Source organism: Tenrec ecaudatus, chromosome 2, assembly GCF_050624435.1.
Source record: "Tenrec ecaudatus isolate mTenEca1 chromosome 2, mTenEca1.hap1, whole genome shotgun sequence".
Classification (NCBI taxonomy): Eukaryota; Metazoa; Chordata; class Mammalia; order Afrosoricida; family Tenrecidae; genus Tenrec; species Tenrec ecaudatus.
Genome location: NC_134531.1, coordinates 89,438,745 through 89,464,995, shown reverse-complemented (window position 1 = coordinate 89,464,995; position 26,251 = coordinate 89,438,745). Strand labels below are relative to the sequence as shown.

At 43.0% G+C, this 26,251-nt stretch overlaps 1 protein-coding gene across 1 annotated transcript in view; it reads right to left on the bottom strand.

The window, feature by feature from the left end:
• The window catches only part of ADGRV1 (adhesion G protein-coupled receptor V1), a 724,059-nt gene that overhangs the window by 357,605 nt on the left and 340,203 nt on the right, over positions 1 to 26,251 (bottom strand). Inside the window, exons 80-84 of the mRNA XM_075542665.1 lie at positions 25,203 to 25,610; positions 17,230 to 17,414; positions 11,873 to 12,122; positions 11,222 to 11,361; positions 9,154 to 9,314 (exon numbers count right to left, since the gene is read on the bottom strand). Coding sequence (XP_075398780.1) covers positions 9,154 to 9,314; positions 11,222 to 11,361; positions 11,873 to 12,122; positions 17,230 to 17,414; positions 25,203 to 25,610 — 1,144 coding nt within the window. The remainder of the gene's footprint in view (positions 1 to 9,153; positions 9,315 to 11,221; positions 11,362 to 11,872; positions 12,123 to 17,229; positions 17,415 to 25,202; positions 25,611 to 26,251) is intronic.

Below are 26,251 nucleotides of genomic sequence, written 5' to 3'. Positions count from 1 at the left end.
AAACAAGACCATGGCATATTTTTTATCATAAATCACTTGATCGCAAACACGTCCTTCATCTCAAGTCTGCAGTGGTAGGTGGTAGCGCTGTGAGCCAAGGGGATTAGCACTAGGTAAGGGAGAAGGAAGCATGACTCAACTGTTCTTCTAGTTCTCAAGAAGAGCTTACTCATCTCCATTTCCCTTCCCTTGAAAATCCCCTATTGTACTCCAAATATTAATTTAGTACAGTTAAACCACATTGAAATAACTCCATCGAAACATTTACGTAATTACTCTGAGCATTGCTATGCATTGAGTTATATGCCTTTCCTACCAAGTATGTGTTAGAAATCCTCACCCTCTGTCTGTGGCAACGATCCCATTTGGGAATGGGTTGCCTTTGTGATGGTCATGAGGCAGGATTAGTGGAGAGAGCGTCTTGAGTCGATCTCTTTTTAGACATAAAAAGAGATGAAACAGGCAGCTGAGAAAGAGATGAGGTAACGCAGATGGCAAGGCACATGGAGCTGTCTTCCAGAGGTGCCCAAAATAGAAGCATGCCCTGAGAGCGGACACCTTGAAGCTGGACAGTGAGACTTCGAAGCGGTTAGTAAATAGATTTCTGTTTGGTGAAGCCGACGACTGTAGTTAGAGCAGCACTGGATAACTATGACAGATTGGGGACCGAGGGGTGGGGGGCTGCTCTGAAAAATACCTACCAAGTGGAAGTGGCTTAGGAATTGGGAAATGGGTCAAGCAGGGGGGACTGGGAGGCATACAGAGCTCCAACAGAGCTGTGGGATCAACGTCTGGCTGTTAACCACGTCAGTGGTTCAAAACCACCTGGGACAAAGACGAGACTGCCTGCTCCCATTAAGATTTATGATTTTAGAAGCCCTAAATGGGGTCACCATGAGCGAGTGGGTTTGGCATTTTAATAGACATGTCTCACGTTGTTCTACTTTGCTTGATTGTGCTTCAACAATATTAATTTTCTTTTCCTTTCCTTTTTTTTTTTTTTTTAAATTAGCAGTCTACAGAAAACCTGAGCAAGTCTACTGGGACCGTTGTTCCAACAATATATACTCACTCTGCAGCTCTGTGTCACGTTTTGATAATTTTTACAATATTTTGAATTTGTAAAAATAAATTACAGTATAGAATATATTTAACTTTTTCATTTTACCAAAAACTGTGTGACTTGCTTTATTGTAACCGTCACTTTATTGGGGAATCAAGCCTGCGGTATCTCCGAGGTCTGCCTTGAAGAGCCTTGAAGAATTGCAGACATCAAAGGTAATTCTGACGAGGATGCGGAAGGAAATGAGGAGATGAAGTCTCTCTCATCACAGAGTACACAGAAGGTGCCATCAACAGAGTGCTGCTAGCGACGTGGACATTAAATGTGTTCCAAAAGAGGCTTTAGAAGAAAATAATGCACATGTGATTGGACAATGGAGGAAGGGCAATGCCAAAGAACGTTTCTGAAAACTGTTCACAGGCTTGGTTAAAGATGGCACTTTTGAGTGATGAATTTGGGTATCTGACTGAGATGTCTAAGCAAGATCTTAAAGGAGTCGCATGCTTTTTCCTTACTTCTTAAATGAGGGGGCTTTAACATTTTATTTTAAAACATTACATTATCTTGTAATTCCACTTTCCACACATACTTTAAAGTCCCCTTAGAGTAAAATCTGAGCGAAATTAGGTAGACTTAAAAAATGAAATTTGCAAACTGAGAACAAAAACTTAAATACTTGTAAAATTCAGCTGTATGAAATTTCAACAAGGACATGGTCAAACCATCTTTTGTCCAGAAAATTAGGCCGATGACAATGGACCTAACCGGCTACCGCAGCATAAGCCCTCAGCTCCACCTGAGGGGTCAGAGGAAGCCTGAAGGAAAGAAGCTCGCTGCTGCCTGGAGCCACGCACCGGGACACCCACGGAGTGTGAGGCCTCTGGATCGTACCCACCCTCTCGTGCTTCCTCTAGCACACATTCTAGCCACGTCCCATCACGCCCCGGGAAACTGGGATGGTGCAAACATCCATACCCTTGGCAATCCATACAAAGTACACAAAACCCCTGGGCATTTCAAATGAAAAAGCTGCAGGTGAGTTGATGAAGGTGGGTTTCTCAACCATAACACAACCAAAAGAAAGCAAACACACGTGAAACAAAAGTGCACACGGGTGCCCAACTGGAATCTCAATTTGAAAACAACTTGATACATACATCTCAATTTGAAGAAAAAAAACTAAAAACCAAGCTCAATTTGAAAACATCTCTCTGCATAGGAGATTCATCTCAGATTTTATCAAATTAATGCTGAAGAAAACAGAATATTAGAGTCTTTTTAAGGTCACACGACACAAGAAATTGCATGCAGACTCAAATCCAGGATAAACCAATTCATTATTTGATCTTTAACAGCACAATGTCAAAAAAAACACTATAAGAAGGTAGAGTGGTCTTCTTTAACATTAACCTCTAAATAGTAATTTGTATCTCAAATCATGTTGAATTTCTTTAATGCATTAATATAAAATCAGGGAGCGACTGAGTTAAACGCTGGGATGATAAGTCCAGTTCAAACCCAGCAGCCTCTTCAAAAGGAGAAGCTGTCTGCTCCTAGCAAGACTAACAGTCTCCGGAACCTTAAAGGGATGCTCAGCTCTCCCTCTCGGGTCTCTCTGAGTTAGAATCAGCTCCATGGCAGGGAGTAGTTGTTTGATACCATGATGGTATTCTCATATAAAGTTATTTCCCTCAAATCGTCTTTAGTTGTTGTTGTTGTTGTTAGGTGCCATGCCATCCAGTCGGCTCTGACCCAGAATGAAACACTGCACCACGGCCCAGTGCCAGCCTCACACGTGTTAACGCGCCTGAGCACTGATGCAGCCACGGTGTCAGTCCATCTCGCCGAGGGCCTTCCTCTTGTTTTGCTGCCCTTCCATTTTACCAACCATGATGTCATTCTCCAGGGGCTGGCCTCTCCTGTTTGTCTTTTTAGCAGTCCATGGTCCTTTCAAATGTCTTCTTCAGCGCCACAATGCAATGGCCTCATTTCTCCCGCATCTTCCTTATTCGGTGTCTAACTTTCACATACATGTAACGTAATGAAGGATACCATGGTTTGGGTCAAGTGTGCCTTAGTCCTCAAAGTGACACCCGTGGTCTTCAAAACTCTAGAGAGGTCTTGTGCAGATTGACCCAATGCAATGCATCTTTTCCTCTCTTGACTGCTGCTTCCATGGGCATTGATTATGGATCCAAGTAAACCTTTGCCACTCCAACTCTTCTCTATGTATTATCATGTTTCCACTTGTAAGGATTTTGATCTGGATATTGAGGTGGAATCCACACTGAAAGTTACAATTCCGATCTCCATCAGCAGGTGCTTCAAGTCCTCCTCACCTTCAGCAAGGCTGTGTCATCTACATACCACAGGTTCTTAATAAGTCTTCCTCTATGCCTGATACCACATTTTTCTTCATATAATCCAGTTTCGCTGAGGATTTACTCAGCATACAGATTGATTTAAGCATGGAGAGATGATACAACCCTGGCCCACACCTTTCCTGATGTTAAGCCCTGCAATATTCCCTTGTTCTGTTAACACAATTGCCTTTTGATCCATGTACAAGATCCTTATGGGCACAATAAAGGGGTCAAGAATTCCAATTCTTCTCCAACTTATCCACAATTTTTATGATACACACAGTCGAATGCCTTTGCATAGTCCATGAAACACAAGTAAACATCTTTCTGGTCTTCTCTGCTTGGAGCCTGGGTCCATGTGACATCAGCAATGACAGTCCTTGTTCCCTGTCCTCTTCAGAATCTGGCCTGAACTTCCGGCAACGTCCTGTCATTGTCCTGTTATAACTATTATTGGATGATCTTAAGCATCTTAGCATTCAACTTTAGGTGAGCATTTGGTAAACTGGCTCATGATTTTGGAGGTCCCAATATGTACCCTCATCACTGATTTTTCTAAGATGAGGATCGCTAAGCTGTTTCAGTTTCTATCCCTATCCAGTTTAAACCTCAGTTTAAACCCACCAACTGCTCTGAGACAGCAGTATGAAACTATCCCCTAAATATTTATAATCTTGGAAACTCACAAGGGCAGGTCTACCCTATCCTATAGGGTTGCAGTGAGTCAGAGAACATGATGGCAGTGTGCTTGCTTATTTTGTTTTGTCTATCAGTTTGTTGTACTGTGGTGGCTTGTGTGAAATCCAATCAATGCGAATCTAATTCAAATTTATTCAACCACTAAAGTTGAGTGATTCAGAAATACAATTCCCCCAACAACCTCAGTCTAATATTGATCAAATATGCAATCAAGATGCATTGGTAATTATTGGTGATGGGGATGCAAAAGTTGGAAACAAAGAGAAAGAAGAGTAATTGAAACATATGCTCTCGGTGATACAAACAAAGCTAGAGATTGACTGATCGAATTTTGCGAGACCAACAATTTATATAGCAGGAGCACACATGGCAAAAGATCCAAATGGTGACTGTACACGAGGACTTCTCAAAATAGAATAAAGAGAAATTAAATGGACTATATCTGTGGGACGAGTAAATGGAGAAGCTCAGTATCAGGAGCTAAGACTAAGCCAGGGACTGACTGTGGAATTGAACATCAATTGATCACAAGCAAGTTCAAGTTGAAGGAAGCTGTCAAAAATTAAAACAAGTCCACAAGAGCCAAAATATGTCCTTGAGTACATCCCACCCAAATGTCAAGAATATCTCAAAAACAGATTTGGCACTGAACACTATTGATCGAGGATCTGATGAGCTGTGGGGGGGCATCCAGGACATCGTGCATGAAGAAAGCCAAAGGTCACTAAAAAGACAGGTAAGAAAGAAAAATTCAAAGTGAATGTCAGAAGAGAGGCTGAAACTTGCTCTGAATAATGAACTAAGGCAATTTTTAAAATGATGATGGAAAAGAGCTGAACAGAAAATTTCATAGGGCAGCTCAAAAGAACAGAGTAAAATATCATAATCAAATATGCAAATGCCTAGAGTTAAAAACCACAAAGAAAGAACATGCTTCATGTATTTTAAACTAGAATGCAAGAAAAAAATGACACCTTGAGGTGTAAATTAAACGATGCTTTGTGCAAAGTCTTGAATGATGGAAAAAAGCATCAAAAGTAGAGGGAAAGAATACAGAATTACTGTGCCAAAATGCACGAGTCCACAGTCAACCCTTTCAAGTAGCGTAGTATCAAGAACCAACGGTATTGAAGGAAGAAGTTCAAGTTCCACTGAAAGCCTTAAAGACATGGCTCCAGGAACTGATATAATGTCAATTGGAGTGTTTCAACAGCTGATTGTGGAAGTTACATAATTTCATGTCAAGTTGATAAATAGGTCTAAGGGTGGAGTCTAAGCCTATCAACCAGGTCACAGCCCGATGATGCCTCCTTGTGGACGTGGTCTTCTCCTGAGGATGTGGGATCTTCCTCTCTGTCTCCCTGAAGACGAGCCTCTGGCTCTGTCTTCATCCGCCTGTGGACAAGCCAAGTGGAGCTGCTGAGACCTGAGGGAACCAGGCAGCAGAGACCTGTGGGGACAGCCCTGTGATGCTTCCACTGCCACTGGATCCACAAGTTTTCACCCAGGAGCCTGTGATCTTCCTTGTGGGTGGCAATGTGAGTCTGAAGAGGAATTTATGGATTAGTATCAGACATATGGGCTAATATCGGACTTTTGGACTTGTTCTGGAGTGGGCTGGGATGTTTTCTCAGTATACAATTGCTCTTTGATGTAAAACTCTCTCTAACACACATATGAGTGTCTCTGAATTTGTTTCTGTAGTCAAACTGGTCGAACACACTGATGAACACTGGAAGCACCATCTTCTCTATGCCAAGAAATTTGGAAGACAGCTACTTAGCCAACTGACTGGAAGAAGTCCTTATTTGTACCCATTCCAAAGACAGGTGATTCATCAGAATGCACAAATTATAGAATAGTATGATTGGTATTCCATGCAAGTGAAATGTTGCTGAAAATCATCCAAAAATGGTTGCAACAGTACACTCACAGGTAGCTGCCAAAGGTTCAGGCCAAATTCCGAAGAGGCTGTGGAACAAGGGAGGCCGCTGTTGACGTCATATGGATCGTGGCTGGAAGCAGACACTAGAAAGATGCTGGCTCGTGGCCCTTGACTGTGCAGCCTTCCACTGTGTGGATCACAGCAAACGATGGATAGAGAAGAATGGGAGTTCCAAAACCCTTCACAGCGCTCGTGCGGAATCCGTACATGGACTAAGAGGCGCCTGTGCAAACAGGACAAGGGGACACTACATGGTATCACGTCAAGAAAAGTGTGCACCGGGTTGTGTCCGTATGCTCAGAAAGCATCAGAGAAGCTGGATTGGAGGAGGAGGAATGCTTCTATCAAGATGAGAGGAAGGCGAGCGCCAACCTCGTGGTGGGCAGATAGCACAACCTTGTTTGCTAAAAGTAAGGATCACTTGAAGCACTTGCTGTGGAAGATCAAGGATTACTGCCTTCAGCACGAACTACAACTAAACGTAAAGGACTAAATTCCTCGCCTGGGGGTCAGTAAGTAACATCCTGACAAACGGAGAAAGGGTGGAAGTTGGCAAGGTTGTCCTCTTGCTTGGATGCATAAGCAGTGCTCAGCGAGCAGCAGGTAAGAGGTGAAATGATGCACTGCGCTGGGTATGCATCTGCTGCACAAGACCTCTTTCAAATGCGCAAGAGTAAGCAGGTTACTTTGAGGACTGGGGTGTGTCTGACCCAAGCCATGGTATTTTCAAGTACCTCAGACGCATGGAAAAGTGGAATATTGAGTGAGCAAGACTGGAGGAGAAACGATGCATTAATGAGGTGCTGGCAAAGAATACTGAACGTACCATGAACAAAGAACACACAAATCTGTCTTGGTAGAAGTTCAGCCACACTGCTCCTTAGAAGCAAGGATGGCAAGAGATTGTATCATGTAATTTGAACACGTTGTCCGTGGAGAAGGACATGATTTTTGGTAAAGTAGAGGGGCAGCAAAAATACCAAAATATTCTTACCAAGATGGATTGACACAGTGGCTGCAACATCAGAACTATTGTGAAGGTGGTGCAGGGCCAGGTCGTTCTGTGTACATAGTGTCACTCTGAGTTGGAACCGATTGATGGCCCCTAACAACAATAACAGGCCTGTTTCACAAAATGTCTGCAGTTGTGCACTAGTACACTAACCAGTACTCCAAAATACAATTTGTATAAATATATCATGGTCTATCCTGATTTTTTTAAGGTTGAATTATACTCATATTATTACAGTTTGTGAAAAAAACCTACCTAGTCATGAAAAGAAGACCAAGTCCAAAATCAGAGGACTATTTGGAATAACCTAACCTATCAAATGTGAAGATAATCCATAGAATTATTGTTATTTTGATTCCTGGTGGCTCATTCATCATCCCTTTATTGAAACTGAGGCACAAAGACAAGCCTGGTAAGAATCTGCTTACTTAGCTATAGAATATATCATATAAATAATGATCTGTTACAATACATGGGCATGGGGGTCAGTAATCATTTGAAATACAACTCGAATTAAAAAGTAATAAAATACACACCAACATTTACGTGTGGATTTTCATGTAGGCAAATGGAGGTCATTTTTTCCCAAAGTGAACTGCTGTAAAAATGTTAGTGATTCTCCCAGGAAACACTATCTAGCACTGACGGGTTTCTGTGAAACCAGGATAGCATCCTTCCTTCAGTGTTTAGAACATGCACTGATGCTTGCTGTTTGGAACAAGTGATTTCCGTGGCTCAGAGGAGCACTTGGATTGAAATCTCTATGGAAACAAGTGCAATGATGTCTAGATTTTGTGTCAGCCTTTTTGCTTTGTTTTAGCATTCCATAAAGTATAATAAATATAGTAGCATTAAAGTACACTAAAGGGTTTTCATCAGATTTTGGTATTTTGTGTATCCAGATGGATCTAGTAAGCAAGAAATGTCTTCGATAATGAAAGATATTACTAAGAATAAAAACATTAGTATCTTTTGCTGTTGAATCAAAGGACAGTTTCACACATATTAAGAAAAATGTAAATGTAAAACCTTAAAAATTAAAGTGTATTGAAAAGACTCTAATCCCCAGAACAAAGAACAGAATTCATTATTTGCTTCAATCGCCAGAAAAAAAGTCCTTATAAGTAAAAATTATTAGGAAGGTCCTTTGTGCATTACATACACAAAGCACACGGCTAATGACAATCATACTTAAAGGCAAAGATGACATTAAAGTAAAATGTCATTAATTTCCGAATTAATACCTCTATCAACTTATTATATTGATATTATCATGAGCCGTATTGTACAAGTAAGAAAAACAAAGTACAGAAACGCCAAGCGATTTGCTTCAGATCTCACAAATAGCCAGATCTCACATGGCAGAAGCAGGATGTGAACCCAGGCAGTCCGGTTACAGAGTTAGTAATTATCCTCTACACATTCTTCAGGGAACAACGGTGGATGGGTGGGCCTGGACACTAAGTGCTCTTAAGAAAATCTCAGGTTCACAATCTTATAATTAATGCAGCAAATAATAATGATTCTATGGTTATCTTGTAGGTAAATCCCTTGATTGATAATCATTACCTCCTATTTCTGCCCGAAATTGGGCCTGCATTTGACAGGTAAATGAAGAGTTTAATTTTCTAGCACAGTGGTTAGCATGCTCAGAACTAGCTATAGAATACAAAGCATTTCACAAGTAAGGTTTTTTCTTGTTGTTGTTATTTTTCAGGAAAATACAAAATGGCCTCGAAAGCATTCATGTCCTAAAATCCTTGACATTCTGACTGCCGAGAATGAACTCTCTCATTTCCTATTACCTGACTTTTGTCCCACATCGTCCTGTAGCCTCCTTATCTGCCGCAACTATGCCTCATTCTGCTTCGTGTCACCAGCAGGAAGCTAGCCCTTCATAAACATTTTTGCATGAATTAATGAACGAGACAATGGGAAAATGCCTTTTGTTCCCAGCGCTAACGTGACAGGTGTGTTTGTGCTTTGAGTCTATGAAAGGATTATGTCAAAACAAACATTTATTTTCTTTTAAATATTTAAAGTTATTGACTCAAAAAATACTCCAACCGACCTGAGATACATATAAATCCAGAGGAGAAGAAGGCTTCATTGTACGAAGATGAGTTGTCAGTCCGGGCGTAAACAGCATACGCGGACATGTGAGAGCAGGCGCATTCCACGTAGTCTGACGTGTCTTCGGCCACCTTGCAAAACTCACTGTCAGATAACCAGCTAGGGGAAAAACACAAGAGTCACTATACCTTTTACAAGAGAACGTAAGGTGCTGAGGTGGCCTGTAAAGAAAAAAATAGGTAGCTGAAGGCAAGTGTTCTTTAAACAAGATTTAGGCAGACCACGGTTTCAACAGGAAACACTGCAGGGAACATCTTGTCCAGGACATGACACGACAGATCCCACAAGACGCCTTCAGTAAAAACCTACAGAGCAGCCAGGCCTGCAAGAGCACTCCAGGTGCTGAAGAAGCTGGTCCTGTCAACAGAGAAGGACGCTGTCTTTCTAATGCCGCAAACACACCCACAGGCTTTCATCAGAAGGCCCTCCTCTGTCATGAAGCAATCCCTCCTGACCCACGTTCACTCTGAGTAGCCTTCACCTCAGTTCTCACCAAGCCTTGTGCTTCTGAACCACTTCCTCACTGGCCTTGCTAAGATTTCTTTATCATCGTTTTTCCAGTATGCGGTCACTTACATTGCACGTATCGTTTCTAGGACTTGTTCAATGGTTTCCTACTGTAAGCTCGTCCCGGTGGACACAGAGCCTCGTTACATTGATAGTGAATGCCGCCTCACGTGTCAAGCCTGCGGAGTCGTCTTTAGTGACTTTGGGTGGAGATCCGCCCTTGTAGGACATTGTGATACCACTATGTTTCTAAGAATATCAAACTCCTTAATCCAAACTGTAGATTCAAGCTTGAAGTAGTTATTATTAGTCGTGTATTGCAGATTACAAAGACTATAGATATTAGATATAAGATCTAGCATCGAGCACAAGGACTTTCAATTTTTTTAAAGTTATCTTGTTCCATAAAGGAAGTGGAAGATGGATCAGAACTTCAATGTTTTGAGGGGTAGTTGAACACTCAAGTAAACTCATTTATTTTTTATTTGTGTGGCTAAAATTCAGTAATCCACAGAATTGAATGGCTTAAATTGGAATCTATGCCCTCTCAGCCAACACTACCTGACCATGCAGGTTTGATTTAGCGGTGAGAGCTATAACTCTAAAGAAAAACGCACTCTCTTCTTCCTATTCCTGTGTATGCCTCAACCTCCAACTGCAGGCCATCCATATATGTACCCTACCACAGCCACCAAGTCGGGGCTGACATAGAGACCCCGCGGGACAGAGTAGAACTGCCCCTTTGGGTTTCTGAAGCTGTAACTCTTTACATGGGGCAGACAATCTCATCTTTCTCCCTCAGAGTAGTTGGTGGATTTGAACTGCTGACACATGATTGGCAGCCCAGCATGTAACCACTGCGTCACCATGGCTCGTTCATATGCGGACGTGAATGATAATTTCCACAATCTCTCTAACATAGAACAGCTCCAGAAACAAAACAAAAAGGGGTCAAAACAAAAAAAAATTCATACCTGTTCAACAGGTTAACTAATTAACTCCAAAAGAGCTATCTAAATTGAGCAGAACTCATACTGCCCCCAACAAGCTCAGTAACTATAAGCGATGTGCTACCCATTGACACTGTCCTCTGGCATTTTCTCCGTGAACGCTGCTAAAACCTCTTCCTCCATCCCTCTCTCTGACTTGTTTAGAGGCTGTTTGTTTGTTTCCCTCCAGACTAACATCTCACCTAGGCTCCGTGGTGGAGTCGTATGCTCTACTTTGGTCTGCTGACTGTGAGTTTAGCTGTTCCAAACCACCCATTGCTGCAATGGAGAAAGATGGGGCTTCGACTCCCGCGAGTTAGTCTCAGAAGCCCACATGGGCTCTTTTACCCTCTCCAATATTCTCATGAGTAGGAATTGAATCTATGGCTTTGAGTTTTACTTCACATCTCACTTAACACCAGCATCTCCATTCAGACTAGAAAATTAGGTCCAGCGATATTGGAACTGGGAGTGGACAAACTCTGATTTCTAAAATCTATTCATAAATACCTTGCAGTAGCCTGACTCCAAAGGAGACACAGGGATGTCTGTGGAACAATCCTAGGCTCAGCAGCATAAATTCTGTAGAGAATCTCATTGTTGTTAGTCATGGCTTGTGAACTTTGACCTTTCACACTCAATGATAATACCTATAATGTCGAAAGGAGAGAAAATTTGATGGGGTTTTCTCATTAGTATCATGCCAGTCTCTTATTCTGAACATTGCTTCATGTTTCTAGTCAGTTCGGTCATGTGCCTCCTGCAGCCATTAATCATTAGCTGATTTATGAATGCAGGTGCCTTGGCTTTCTATGGAAGACTTTCTCCTCCCACTAGGCTTGCTCAGGAGTCCAGCGGACTCTGCTCACTTTGATTCTAGCTGGCCGGTCCCAGTCTGCTTGACACATATAACATAGTCTTAAATGAGTGAAAACTACATATTTTTTCCTTCCCCGTTTTCATATGTGTTTTATTCAATTAAACACAAAGGAAATTGTTCCAACTATTTTGAAACTAAATACTACAAACATATCATTTAGTTGGATTTTCCAATCATCAGTTCAACATGAGGAGCACTGATCAGATCATGCAAATACAATCTAAGGTATCTGCTCTGGAAAAACAGATCCCAACCACATACATCATTCAATGATAGATTACCTTATTTTTCAGGGTGGGCAGATTGCTTCCAGATACAAACCACTGCTGACTGCTATACTCTGTGAACTGGACTAATTTACATGCGCTTTTCCCAGCCATTAATTCTGCATCCGGGACATCCAACAGCCTCTCAGGAGTTCGAATATAATCACCTTCCTTTCCTTCAAACTTGTGCCCATTGATTTGTTGAGGATACCAGTGAAGAGCCAGTATTGACAAATACGGACAACTGTCAAGGACGGTTTTACTTCTGAAATAGAAAAGCAATAGGTCTACTAAAATTATATGCAATGTGCTCACATATACTCACTTATATTTTAAAAAATGCATTGATGCTTCGAACTGGTGTTCTGTTCTTTACATATAGCAATGACACCACAATCCCAGACAAAATAGAGTAGATGTGTTCTTGGTTACGTATTTTATGGTGTAATGTCATGATTTTTTCCCAGAACTCTCTGCACATCCTCTTGCCTGATTGTCTTTCTAACCCGAAATATGGAATTTCCAAAGCTGTTTCACGGGTATCAGATACAATCTGTCACCATAAAATGTGCTTTTCTGTGTTGCTCTCTCAGCAGTCGTCAAACGGCTCAGGAAAAGGTCGTCTCCCAGGCGAAACCCTCGGTTTTCTTTGCGAAGAGCACAAACCTTCTAAAACTAAAGCCATGTTTCATAGAGGGTCCACTTCCCTCTTTTCTAACTCACCATGGCATCGCTAACCTAAGCTGGAAGGGAAACATCCCCGGGGAGGGATATTTATTCATCTGACAGCTCTCTTCTGAAGGTCTCCTAGATCCAGGACCCTGCCTTCTGTGAGGGTGCTTCCAAGCCTCAGTCTGTTTAAACTACTGGGAAGCTTGTAAACATTTAGAAAAAAACTTCATTTCCAACCATTGACACTGTCTTCAAGTCTACTCCAAGATTCTGTCTGATTCATTCATGTACACACACGCGCACACACCCCTCGATCTCTCAAATGGAGGGAGGATAGCAGTCCGTTGGGCCCTTGCCTCTGTTGATCTTTTTTGCGCTCCCGTCACGGGACCGCCCCATGCCCTGCAGTATTCCAACAGGGAACACCCCACGATGTCCTCCAACACCACACACTGTGGCTTGCTTGGTTTCCATTGCTGTCGAGTCTTTTAGGAGACTCAAAGGAGAGGGGAGGCTAAGGAGTGGAAGCTCATGGCAGCGACTATGCTGACTGATTCATTCATTCCATTCACTCATTACACCATGCCACTGAAAAGCTTCTGTATACCAGACACTACTTTTTTACCTAGAGAGACGATGGGTGAAATGAGAGACAAAAGCCACATTTTGTACAGTTTATTCCAATAGTTCTCAATGGGCTTCTGAGCACACAGACATGAGAACCAACACTCTCTACAGGATAGTTGGTTCCCATAAGATAACACTGGTATCTTATTGATCATTTAAAAAACTGCTGACAGATGGACATTGGGCCTCTACTCAAGTATTCCCTCGACACAAGAACACTTTGTTCTTATAATCCAGCACTCTGAGATGCTCACCTTCCTGACATCATCGCTGAAGAGAAAGCGGGTGCATAACCAAATGTGGTGAAGAAAGCTGATGGTGCCCAGCTATCAAAAGATATAGTGTCTGGGGTCTTAAAGACTTGAAGACAAACCAGAGACCATCTAGCCGAGAAACAACAAAGCGCACATGGAAGAAGCACATCAGCCTGTGTGATCGCGAGGTATTGATGGGATCAGGTATCAGGCATCAAAGACCCAGAGAAAAAAATTATAATGTGAATGAGGTGGACAGTGCAGAGTGGAGGCCCAAAACCAATCTGTAAGCAATTGGACATCCCTTCACAGAGGGGTCACAGGGAAGAGATGAGCCACTCAGAGTGCAGTATAGCACCAATGAAACACAGTTTTCCTCTTGTTCTTTAATGCTTCCTCCTCCTTCACCTATCATGACCCCAATTCTACCTACAAATCTGGCACATACATGGGTACAAATTAGAGCTGGAAACAGAGGGAATACCAGACAGATAAACTCCTCAGGACCAATGTGAGTAGCCATACCAGGAGGGTAAGGCGAAGATTAGGGGAGAAATGAGGAACCAATCACAATGACCTGCCTACAATCCCCTCCCAGGGGGGTGGACAAAAGACAAGGGGGTAAAGGGAGACATTGGACAGTGCAAGACATGAAAAAAAAATAATAATTTATAAATTATCAAGGGTTCATTAGGGAGGGAGGGATAGAGGGAGGGGAAAAATGAGGAGCTGATATCAAGCACCCAAGTAGAAAAGAAATGTTTTGAAAATGATGATGGCAACATATGTACCGAATGTGTTTGAGACAATGGAAGTATGTATGGATTGTGATAAGAGTTGTATGAGCCCCCATAAAATAATTTTTTTAAGTTTATGCTAGTGGGAGAGGGAAGGGAAAATGAGGAGCTGATACCAAGTGCTCAAGTAGAAAGAAAATGTGTTGAGAATGATGATGGCAAGAGGTGTACAAATGTGCTTGACACAATGGGTGTATGTATGGATTGTGATAAGAGTTGAACGAACTCCCAATAAAATGATATAATAAAAAACAAAGCTGCTGAGAAATCTATAGAAAAATGGAAATAATGGGGTTCACCCTAAGTACTGCATTGATGAACACATTTTAAGCTAGCTCAAGGGGAAAACCGTAGTGTTTCTTGCCTATCTACCCATCCATCCATGCATGCACAGAGCAAAAATACTTTCAGTAAATAATTGACCCATTCTAGAGGTTTCTAGAGACAGCTTCAAGACTCATAAAAGTTACTGGGAGCTGAACTGATACCCTTTGTGTTGTAGAGATATTTAGGAGCAATGGTGAAACCCGAAGAAAGGCCCTTTAGAAAAGCATGCAGAGCTGTTCTGCTACTGTACTGAGTAAAGCTCTTCCTTGAGAAGAGCTCCACCTCTGGGGCTCACTCAACAGGACTAAGAGTGTAGCGCCAGGAGACGCTGGCTATGCAACCTCCTCGAGAACGTCATCTGTGCTGACCTGGGGGACACTGTAAAAGACCTTGAAGTCATGAGGCTGTGCTCTTGGAAGGTGTAAGCAGTGCAAGAGGGTTGCACAGTAAACAGGGAGGTTGTGAAGTCAAGAAGAATGGGGACAGAGTCATCCCATTGCTGTGGACCAGCTCAGTGGCCCAGGGCAAGTTGTCGATGGGTCTTCCCACATCAGTACATATGATTAATAAAAGCCCCACCCCTAAACCTGAACAGTTATCTGAAAAGGTCTTTGTAAAGATAAAATAATGTACAACTTTTAGCAAGGATTAGATTGAACCATATGAAATTAGCAATATTATACTTTTTTTTACCTAAAAAGGGCGATTTTATATGGTTCAATTTCCTAAAATGTCAAAACTAAGGTAGCGGCATAGTTCAAGTATATTATGTCCCAAGTTTCTTATGACTAAGGATTAATGTTGCAAATATTACAAATCTAACTAATTGCAATGAGCCTGGTCAAGAGTTCATGAGGGGCATCCTAAATAAAATGATTATTCAAATTGTTATATCAGATTTTAAAAATGTTTCTTTAAAATGCCTCTGAATTTTAATGTGACTTTAATACATGCTGATGGGAGCATTCATTAAAAGATTAAATAATTGACTTATTAGAGATTTGTATAAAACTCTTAAGCAGACATTTCCTACACAATAATAGCTACTGCTTTTTAAGTAACCTGTAAATTACTCTGGAAGAATTGGAGGGGGAGGGAGAGCTTTCAATTTATGTTCTATTGTCAACCATTTTTATGTTAAACCAAACGAAACACCGTAGAGTCACTGTCCTACAAAGACTCTGTTTTGTTTTACGAATATCGTTTCTAACATGATGGCATCTGGAAAATCTTAATGGATAATCAGACAGTTGGGCTGCCCTGCTAACCACAAAACCAGGGGTCTGAACTCAGCATCCACTCCTCTGGAGAAGGGAGAGGCCGCCCACTCCCACTAAATGCAAATTCCTAGGGACACAAAGAGGCGGTACCACCCGCTCCAGTAAGGTTGCTCTGATGTCATGCAATGAGTTTGGGGCATTGTTTGGTGTGGTTTGGGGTTATTTGGTTTTTTTTTGTTTGTTATTTTGATGAATTGATTAAAATGAAGGCTATAGTCAATAATAAATATTAATCATATATTTTTCCTTTTTCCTCTTCTAGCTTTCTGCTATGAAATTCCAGCTGGGAATAAAAAGTCACCTTGAAACCAACAAGGTTCCGAAAACTTCCTCCAATTGAAGGAAATGAAAGACAGTCCAGGGAAGCAGTTAACAGCATAGAAAACACCCAGAATGAAAGCACATCACCTCTGCTTTTCTTGTTATCGAAATGTATCTTCTAATAATTACATTAAAAAGAGTTAACGGGGAAGGGGAGAAATGAACTGATACAAAGAAGAAAGGAAATGTTTTGAGAATGATGATGGCAACATATGTACAAATGTGTTGGACACATGGAGGTATGTATGGACTGTGATAAGAGTGGTACGGTCCCCCAACGAAATGATTTTTAAAAAGAGAGAGTTAGCAAGAAAGAATATTTTACTGCAAAATAAGCATATGTTGTTGAACCTATAAATACATTTTTTTCACGATGTAGGTTTCTTCGAATAATTAACACCATTTGTCCAAGTGGTATGATGCATGAATTACATAATTCTGTATTATATCTGTAGCCCGGGAAAGTAGTGGTTACACTGGGCTGCAATCCTCCAGTTCAGCAGTTCAAAACCACCAGCAGCTCTGAGGGAGAACGATGGGGATCTCTTGCTACAGGAAACAGATACAGTCTAAGAAGATCACATGGGGTAGTTCTACCCTGTCCCACAGGGTCGCTGTGAGTCAGTATTGATTCTGTGACAGTAAGTGTGTTATTTGTCTTTAATAAAGACAGGGAAAGCACCTGACTGGCCTAAGTTATGTGTCCTAGCCCACCAGGGGCCACCTCTTGGGTCCCCGCCCATCAGGGATAACCGCCCTAACTCAAGGCCAACTCCAAGAAGAGTTTCCTTACTCTCTCTCACCCGTTCAGCCATGTAGACCTGCTGGGCCCTGACTTCACTCTTAATAAACCAGCTAAGAAGCCTCCTACTACCCTTTCCTTCCGTCTCTGTGTTGCTGATATGCCACCGCTTCTTTCTAGAAGCCTGGGGATCCAGGATCCGCCCCCAAAGGAGTTACTGAACCCTAACATTTTTTGATAGCGGAAGGGAGGTGGTTTATAATATCTGAACATCAATTTTCCTTACATATTGCTTTGAAAATGTGAAGAAACATAGATCCAAGAAACCAATGATATATAAAAAGAGACTTACTTTTCAGCGGGAGAGCCACAGGCAACATCAGTTAGGAGAGAAAAGGCAAACTTTTCAGTTACTTCAGTAAACTGGCTGAATCCCCTCGTATCCTTGCGCTTTGGGTTAATGAGAGCACAAAGAATTTCATAGAAGAGATTTCGGCTTTCAGTACTGAATGCTTGATGTTTTCCTTCAACAGCTATCTGGAAAAGAAAGATTAAAAGTGAAAATACATCATATAAAATTTTATTTTAATTTTGCATTTAAAAGGCATGAATCATACTTTGTGAGGATGCCTTTCCCTTTTAAATCTGCAGATTTTGATCATTTCACATAGCCTACGATGGCTCCAGGAATCACTTAATTTTGGCCATGAAAATGAACATCATCAGAAAAGTCAATCTCATTTTTATATTATTCACTACAAGGATTTGTATTCTTTTTGAGCAACATTATAAAAATCTAATTCCTTCAGAATATTTGTGAATGGTAGACTCAAGAGTATTCTTTACTCTTGATTTGTCAGTCAGTATAAGACATGCTCTATAAATATATTTTGAAAGTATGAAGTGAGAAAATCTTCTTCTCACTGAGGAGCCAAGAGCTCTCGCCGTACCAGTGGCTGTCATTCCTACTTTAAATGGTCTGTTCTCTGTGCTGTGTGCGGCCTAGCGGGTGTAGGGAGACAAACCACTTTCCCAATGTTTTCCTTGGCAGAATGATGGGGATGGAATCTTGATTGTTTATCGAAGCATGAGTGGGCAACCTCTGAGCAGATATTCTACTAAACAAATCTATCTTGGAAGAGGTACCTTAGAAGCAAGGTTGGTGAAATGGCTTCACATCCCTTAGACATGTTATCAGAAGAGACCCATCCCTGGAAAAGCAGATCATGACTGTGCAGTAGAAGGGACGTGAAAAAGATGCAATGGACACATTGGTTGCAACAATGGGATGGTTGTGAGGATGCAGGGGCACACACACCCGGATGGACATGGTGTCACTGTGAGTTAGCACCCAAGGACAGGAACTAAATTCTTCAGGCCTGCAGAGACCCTAAATAATTCCTCAAACGACGAAAGTTGTCATCACTCGTTACGGGATCTCCACACCGTGGCCCACCAGGCAGCATACCTGGTCATTTTCTTTATAACTGCACACACCTTTATTGATGGATTAATGACAACTTGGAAAGGATTTGTCTGCTTTTCCTACTCGGTGAAGTAACTGATGAAGTGGGCCATATCCCACACTTTTTAAAACCTTTTCGTTTGAGCTGGGTGCAAGTGTACAGAGCCAACAGCTCACATTCCACAACTGGCGTTTTGTTTCATCTCTGTTAATGCAGCACCCTCCATGTACCATCACTTAGCCCACTTCCTCCCAGTGTTACCTGCTTCCATGCTTCCTCCAGCCCTGACTGGCTGAACTGGGGCCTCGTGTAAATGCTGCCCATTTGAATGGTTGATAATTCTAATTAGTACTAGTATTACTGTATGGATCTCATTAGCATACTCTTCTCCTTAACAGACCTGCCTACTGTTGGGCAGAAAATTGAGTAGGGGTGGTGGGGGTGGTGAATTCAGTTCCAGTTCATCTGACTGATAGCAACCCTACGGAACAGAGTAAAACTTGTCGGTTTCTGAGACGTACTCTTTATGGAAGCAGAGAGCCCCCTCTTCCTTCCATGAGCAGCATATGGTTGTGAACTGCTGACCAATTTACTAACCGAGGACACCACCAGGGCTCCTTGCCGGACAAATCTCTAGCCACTGAGTAATCCTGGTCTCTCTCACGATTTTGAATTTTGTTTCATATGTTCCTCCCAATATACCCTGCAGCTTCTATGTGATCCCTTCTTTCAAAGCAAATAATGATGGTCGTGGTAGCTGGGCACTGTCTACTTCTGATCTTAGGGTCATGGAGACTGATGCTCATGGGCCCACTTCCTTTTTTTAATTACATACATTTAATCACATCTAGCAGAATTGTACAGCTGCTACCACAGTTTCCAAACAATTTTCTTCTACATGGACTCCTTGACATATCTCCCCTTCACCTCTCCCTCCACCACTGTCCACCCCTCCCCCAAACCCTTATTCTACTTGCTGTCTCTAAAGGTTCATCTATCTTGGGTTGCACATAATGAATTTAACTCTTTAATCCAGTAAAGTTCCAGGCTCACAATAGGACTCAAGATGTGATTTTCTAAGGGTTGTTAGCTCAAAGATAATAAGGAGGGACAGAAAATACATTATAGAAAAAAATAGGACAAAATGTACAGAATAAAAATGGAACACAATATAAATTACAGTTGGGGAGTAAATGACCCACTGGACACAAAAGCAAGCCAACGGAATATGTGAAATGGAAATAAGCTCAAGAAATTCTCCCAGAATTCAGAGAAAACAGAACAGACAAAAATGTGCAGAAGGTACATCGGATAGGCATCTGAGACGGCACATTGAAGAAAAGCAGACACACACACGTCCTGGATGAGCTCGGAAGTGCAGCGAGGGGGCCAGTGGTGCTACACGGACGCTCACGGTCAATGCCCTGACACAAAACGCAAATTGCTGAGTTGTCAACAAATTTGCACTACAAATGCTCAACCAGACTACAATAGTTTGTTTGTTTATTTAAGCGTGCAGCTTATGTCATATCAAATACAACTAAAGAAGGGAATACTACCAATTATGCCTTGGTAGTTTTTAATATTAATTCAAGGACTTTTTAAAAATTCTACCAAATATACGGATTGTGATAAGAGCTGTAAGAGCCCCCAATGAAGTACTTTTAAAAAAATTCTACCAGAAAAGACAGGAAAAAATATTACTAACAAAGAAACAAAAGTCCCGTTTGACATTAACCAGACTTTACTGAAAGTCAAATGCCAGAAGCCTGCAATGCAACATGTAGAACATGAAGGATTCTAATGCCAACCACCCTTTCATTCACCTCAAGGCCAATAGCAAGTGTCTATGAGTAACTCACCACCATCCAGTCAGTGCAGACTCACAGCGACCCCTGTGGGGCGTTTCTGAGACTGCGGCTGTTTACCTGAGTAGAAAGCCCAGTCCTTCTGAGCAGCTGCTGGGGGCTCCCACTGCTGACCACTCAGATCGCCGCCCAACACGTAACCCCTACGCCACCAGGGCTCCGTGCTATGATTAGTAAAGTACTCACCAAGAAAATAAAATTTTTTTAAAAGCGTGGTTTGTAGGAAAAAAGCAGCCCTGGGGATGCACGGCAGGCTACTTGTTGGCTTGCTTACCTCAGGGGAGCAGTTCCGGCCCACCGCAGAAGGCAAAGGCGCTCTGCTCCCTCCAGGTTTACAGCCTCAGACCCCCCAAGGGGCAGTCCGGATCAGTCCCCTAGGGGCCCCGTGAGAAATCCGAACGATCTCATGGCAGTGGGGTTGCTTTATCCAGAGGACACCTCTTGGCCCAACTGTTTGAGCACTTTCACCAAAAGGTAGCCAATTGGAGCCCATGGGCTACGCCCAGGGGAAATACAGCCATCATCGGCCACAAAGATGGACAGCCTTTCATCTCAACAGTGCGGTTCTGCTCTGTGCTCCAGGGCTGTTCTGAGTTGGCATTAACTCCGTGCGAGAGGTTGCTCGCTTGTATGAGCACCTACCTTTCTCACCAGTTCCCACTAACTTCTCCAAATGGCACAGCAGTTCTGTGAGCAAGGTTCTATTAATCCCTTTGTTTGGTTTCTAGGTAAGGGAACCAGGGCAGAAAGAAGCGGGGGCTCGCTTGTTCAGGAGCACTAGCTGGGAAACGGGATGCCAGGAGAGCCTCAGTGTACTTGTGCGTCCTAAAGAGTATCTGTAAATCGAACTATCTTTATGTGAATATTTCGGTGTTTTATATTAAGTTATTTGTTGCTTATCTGAAGCTAAAACTTAATGGAGCATTCTGTATTTTTCTTTTTTAATTTAGCATCATTATCTATGGGTGACTACATAGGGCCTATCTCATTCTCTTATTCTCATTATTATCTATGTATAAAACACGTCTAATAAAAGTCAGTCACCTAAGTTTCAACACTGATACGCATCTTTAAATGGTGTTTGAGAAGGCAATATGTCAAAACAATTTTTAAATTAATTGAAAATAACTGTGTGAAAATAATCAGAGCAAAGGAAGCAATGGTTAGAATGTAATAATACATTTTCTTTTAAAGAATGTAAACAATGTTTTCTACTTGATATTTAAAATACATTTATAGCATTTTAAACATATCTTGTTCCTCTAACAATCTTTAGATTATTTGGTTCAAAAAGTATTTTAATATATAAGAAAAAATATGTATATAGTCCTAATAATTACTCACTAAATATTTTTACCCATAGGAACGTATTTCATACTCAGCTTCATTATTCTCTCTTTATAAGCAAAAGAAAATAACAGAATTCTCTTGACACTTCTTTATGTCATAAGAAACTAGGTCCATTTTTCCTATCCCAGAGTGAAGTTACTATACAATGCCGTTATCTTTTCGTGGCTAACCATTGTCCAATGCCATTTTATCGTTATAAAATGTAAGTAATAGCATTCCCTGGGGTAGCTTCTCATCTCTAGAACTTTTTTCTACATAGAAAATAGTAGCCTCTGCTCTTTGCAAGCGATTTGGCAAGGCCACCTCTTTTGGGCTGTGTACACTGTAATTTTCTTTTCTTCCCTCGCGGCTGTGCGTTTTAGAAGATAGTGTAGGAAGAAAAGTAAGAGAGGTAACTTGGAGCATTTTTCAGTGTTAACGGTCACTGGCGCAGAGGTTGAAATGCTCAGCTGCTAACCGGCACTTTAAACTCACTGGATGCCCCGGAAAAGAAGGCCCGGCTCTCCCTGCTCCTGTGGAGAGGTCAGCGGAGATCACCCAGACAGCGGGTGATTCCACTCTGTCCTCTAGGGCTGCTGTGAGTCTGAAGGCGCCCAGTGGCACACAGCAAGCAACATGCTAAAGACACAGAGCCTTTGCAAGTTATAAAGTGCACGTGTATGCACTCGCCTTTCTATACTTACATGTAAATATGCTGATAAGAAATACCTTGCTCTGCCAGCTCTGAGTAAAGGTGGCCCAGAGCCCTGGTGGCTTCGTGGTCATGAGGTGAGCTGTGATCTGCAAAGTCAGCTGTTCAAAACCATCAGAGGCTCCTTGGCACAAAGACAGGGCTTTCTACTCCCATAACAGTTCCAGGCTCAGAAAATCCACAGGGCAGTTTTACCTTCTTCTGTAGAGTGAGTATCGACTCTGATCCTCAGCCTCTCAGCCACATGATCCCTTGGTCTCTGCCTTGGGCCAGCAAGTGTTATGAAGCCCTTTCAGTGGTGATAAATGACCAGAGAGTACTCCAGTCGGCAGGATGGCCGCCGGCCTGAAGGCACGCACCTGGACTCCTACTGTGGGCTGAGACGTCCAAAGCCCTTTCTGCTGCCCTGTGTGCCATTCTTGGCTCTTGGTTGCTGTGGAATTTGCTTTCTCTGGTTTATACCCACTGGCATGGCAAAACTGGCCAATGCCCTCTGGGAAGTCCTCTTACCGTAGCTACATGCTCTCACCCACTCATTTGGGCGAGTTTCAAAAACCCTGGCTGGAAGACCCATAGCAAGTAATTTCACATCACTTCACCTTGCTGCATCAAGGCAATGGCACGTTGCTCAGCCCGCTTCCTCCCAGTGCCTTCTTCCCTAACCATTCCGCACTTTGTCCCTGAGTAAATGCTGCCCCCTCAAACTCAAACGCTTCACTGTGTCAAAATGGGTGCCACTCCCTCATTGCTTCGCTGAGAATGGAGCCTTCCTCATAGTTCATTTCCAGACTAGAAGGGTAGCCAGGAGCCGCCGTCTCCATCTGACTGGCAAGATTGGTCCCTTCATGGCTTTGAGGTTTGCCCACACATTCTTCCCCAACTCCATCCAGGACCCTCGAATGCGAGCTCCCTCAGGCCCCAACCAGGTTTCCTGATCCTAATGTGTGGAGACTGGTGTCCATGAAATCCATTGGTCATTGGACCAATTGTGACCATGCATCTTCAACCTTCCCCACTTGTCTTTCTTCTGGACAGGGAGAGAACAATATTTGCCCTGTAATATTGTCACCGAGACCCTAGTCACTACCCACCAAAGCAGAATATAGAAGAGTGTGCCAATGGACCATGCTATGTCAATTGATCCCCCCCCTTATGTTCCCCAAGGCCGTGCACCTACCCCCTCCAGGAACCTGACTGTATGCAAAAAGTTTTCACAACCTGACCCACCCCCCCTGCACCACCACATTAGTTTCTTTTTACATGATAGATTTTCATTTATAATTCCTCATTCACAGGGGTGGAAATTAATAAAGATGTTCACCATAAGAACTAGTTCCCTAGGTTCATACCAGCTTGAAGACCAGTGGTTCTCTATCTAGATCATCTAGACCAGTGGTTCTCTATCTGTGGGTCGTAACCCCTGTGGGGGTCAAACGACCCTTTCACAGGGGTCGCCCGATTCATACAGTAGCAAAATTGCAGTTCTGAAGTAGCAACAAAAATAATTTTATGGTTGGGGGGGCTTACCACAACATGGGGAACTGCATTAAAGGGCGATGGCCTTAGAAAGGTGGAGAACCACTGATCTAGGCATTCCTGTGTCCTCACTTTTGGGAAAGCTTTCCCTGCCCTAAAGGAGCAATGAACAGACGGGGGGGGGTGGGGGGTGGCGACAGCTTCTTTTTCCTGGCAGTACAACCGGAAGAACTGTGGGGGTAATCCAGGACATTGTCTCTTTCTATGGCATCCAAAAATTGAAGGGAAGTCTCCAAAATTAATCGGCCAGTACCTAAAGATTCAGAAGAAAGCTATAATTTCGTACACTTAAGGCCTCTTTTCAACTTAAGGCCTCTTTTCAATGCTACACTGAGAGAAAAACGTACTCGCACATGCAGAGATATTGTGGGCATGGTTCCAGACCACCACACTAGACAAGAATGACGACAATGCAAGGCACACTATCATTTTTTCGTTCCTGATGCACACAGAAGGGCAACTCTGAGGTTGGCCCAGCACCAGGCAATGCCTCATTCTGTGTACGCAGGGTTCCTCTGACCCAGAGCCGACTCAAAGGTAACTAAAAACAACAATACTAGTGCATATAAAAGTTCTGTGTACACCACACAGTACACTACATGGCTCATTAGAGCTGTAGTGGCACAGCGGGCTAGTGTTGCGCTCCTAACTACGAGGGCAGCAGTTCGAACCTACCAGCCACCCATGGGGCAAAGGTGAGGCTTTCTGCTCCCGTAAAGACTTGCAGCCTTGGAAACTCAAAGGGGCAGTTCTACTCTGTTTTCTAGGGCCACTCTCGGTCCGAATTTACCAAATGGCAGTGAGATAGGTGTGATCGTCTAGTAAGTCCCTGGGGAAGGACATCACGCTTGGTCAAGTAGCAGAGCAATGAAAAAGAGGAAGGACCTTGACCGGGTAGACTGACAGTGACCCCATCGAAGGACTCCAACCAAGAGTAACCGTGAGGACGGCGCAGGCCCAGGCAGGGCTTCATTCTGCGGCACACAGGTTTGCCATGAGTCAGCACTGACTTGAGGGCACTGAACAAGAGGCTATTCAGCATGTCAACAGAATTGAAATACTGTCAGCAGGATGACAATGTGACACACAGACGGGAAATGAGCACATGCAGTTGGAAAAATGGTGCCAGCCGACTTGCTCCACACAGGGTTCCGCCACCCTTCAACGTGGGAGAAACAGGATGGGTGGGGCGCAATAAAGTGAATTGCCAGGCAGAGGCAAGTCTCACAGCTTGCTTACCATTCTCCCATTGAGGCCTGAGTTTCCCAAAGAGACAGCAGTCACATTCAAGAAACAGGAGTCTACCCCGGGTTATGTAAATTTAATGAAACTACGATAAAGTTAAGTTTCTGAACTCACGACCAGGATTCATAACAGCCAGCACTGACCACGTACATTCGCAGAGCCTTCTTACCTTGTCTATTAAATGCATGATGGCGCTGAGCTGCTCCTCCGTGCTCTCCGCGGCCGCCTTCGTGTTGATGCTGTGGAGCACCCTGTTGAGAGTGGCGCTATCTAGGGGCTGGTGCAGCTGCTCCGCGAGGCCCCAGATGGCCTGAGAAGCCGAGTCCGAGACGAGCGTGAGGTTGGCGGTCCCGTACACGTCATCAATTCTGGCCCCACCTTTTGGGTCGAAAAGCACAATCTGGAAGCGCTTAGGATAGGGATTTAAAGATGCCGTGTCTGGAGTCAGGATGACGTCCACGGCAGCGTGTCTCTGGCCAGGTCCGAATACCAATGTGCCCTCCTTTCTCACAAAATCCTTCCCAGAAATGGCTGCAGAGATGAGACAGCGGCCAACAGTTTCAGCACGCCTCAGCTCCTAGAAAGTGAGCAACACGTTTAAGTGAAACCGGAACGTCCAGGACCTTGTTGTAAGCAGATTGTTATTGTGTGAACACATGTTACATCTCTTAGAACAAAATGATGGAACAATCCCAACGCTGTGACGAAAACACTAGACTTCACTTTGGCTAATATTCTAAAATGAGCTCGGGATGTGTTTGACATGGTGATGAGGTTCACGAAGATAGATATCATACAGTGCTGAGCTTAAAAATATCTACCTGCCATCCAGAGAGGACAGCAAAGAAACAGGAGGGATTCAAGGTCGGGGAACAGACTGAGGACAGAGACAGTCACTATTCCCTTCGACAGAACCGCTCCAGTTGTGAGCAGACCGGAAACTGGTGGCACATGGCACAGACTTGAAAACATACGTACCAAGGAAACAATGTGATATTTGCATTCAGATGCACACCTAGAGTTTTTGAAGGGACCCACGAAGAAAATTGGGAAAATGTGGCCAAAAGGGAAGAGAGATATACACACAAACTAGGCCTCTTATTATTTATCCTGAGAGCTGGAACCATCCTGAAGAACAAGGCTCTAACAGACTAAAGAACTTCAAAAAGCTTTGTGGAAAAATGAAGCTAAGGATAATGGTGTTTCCCGGTGAACTCT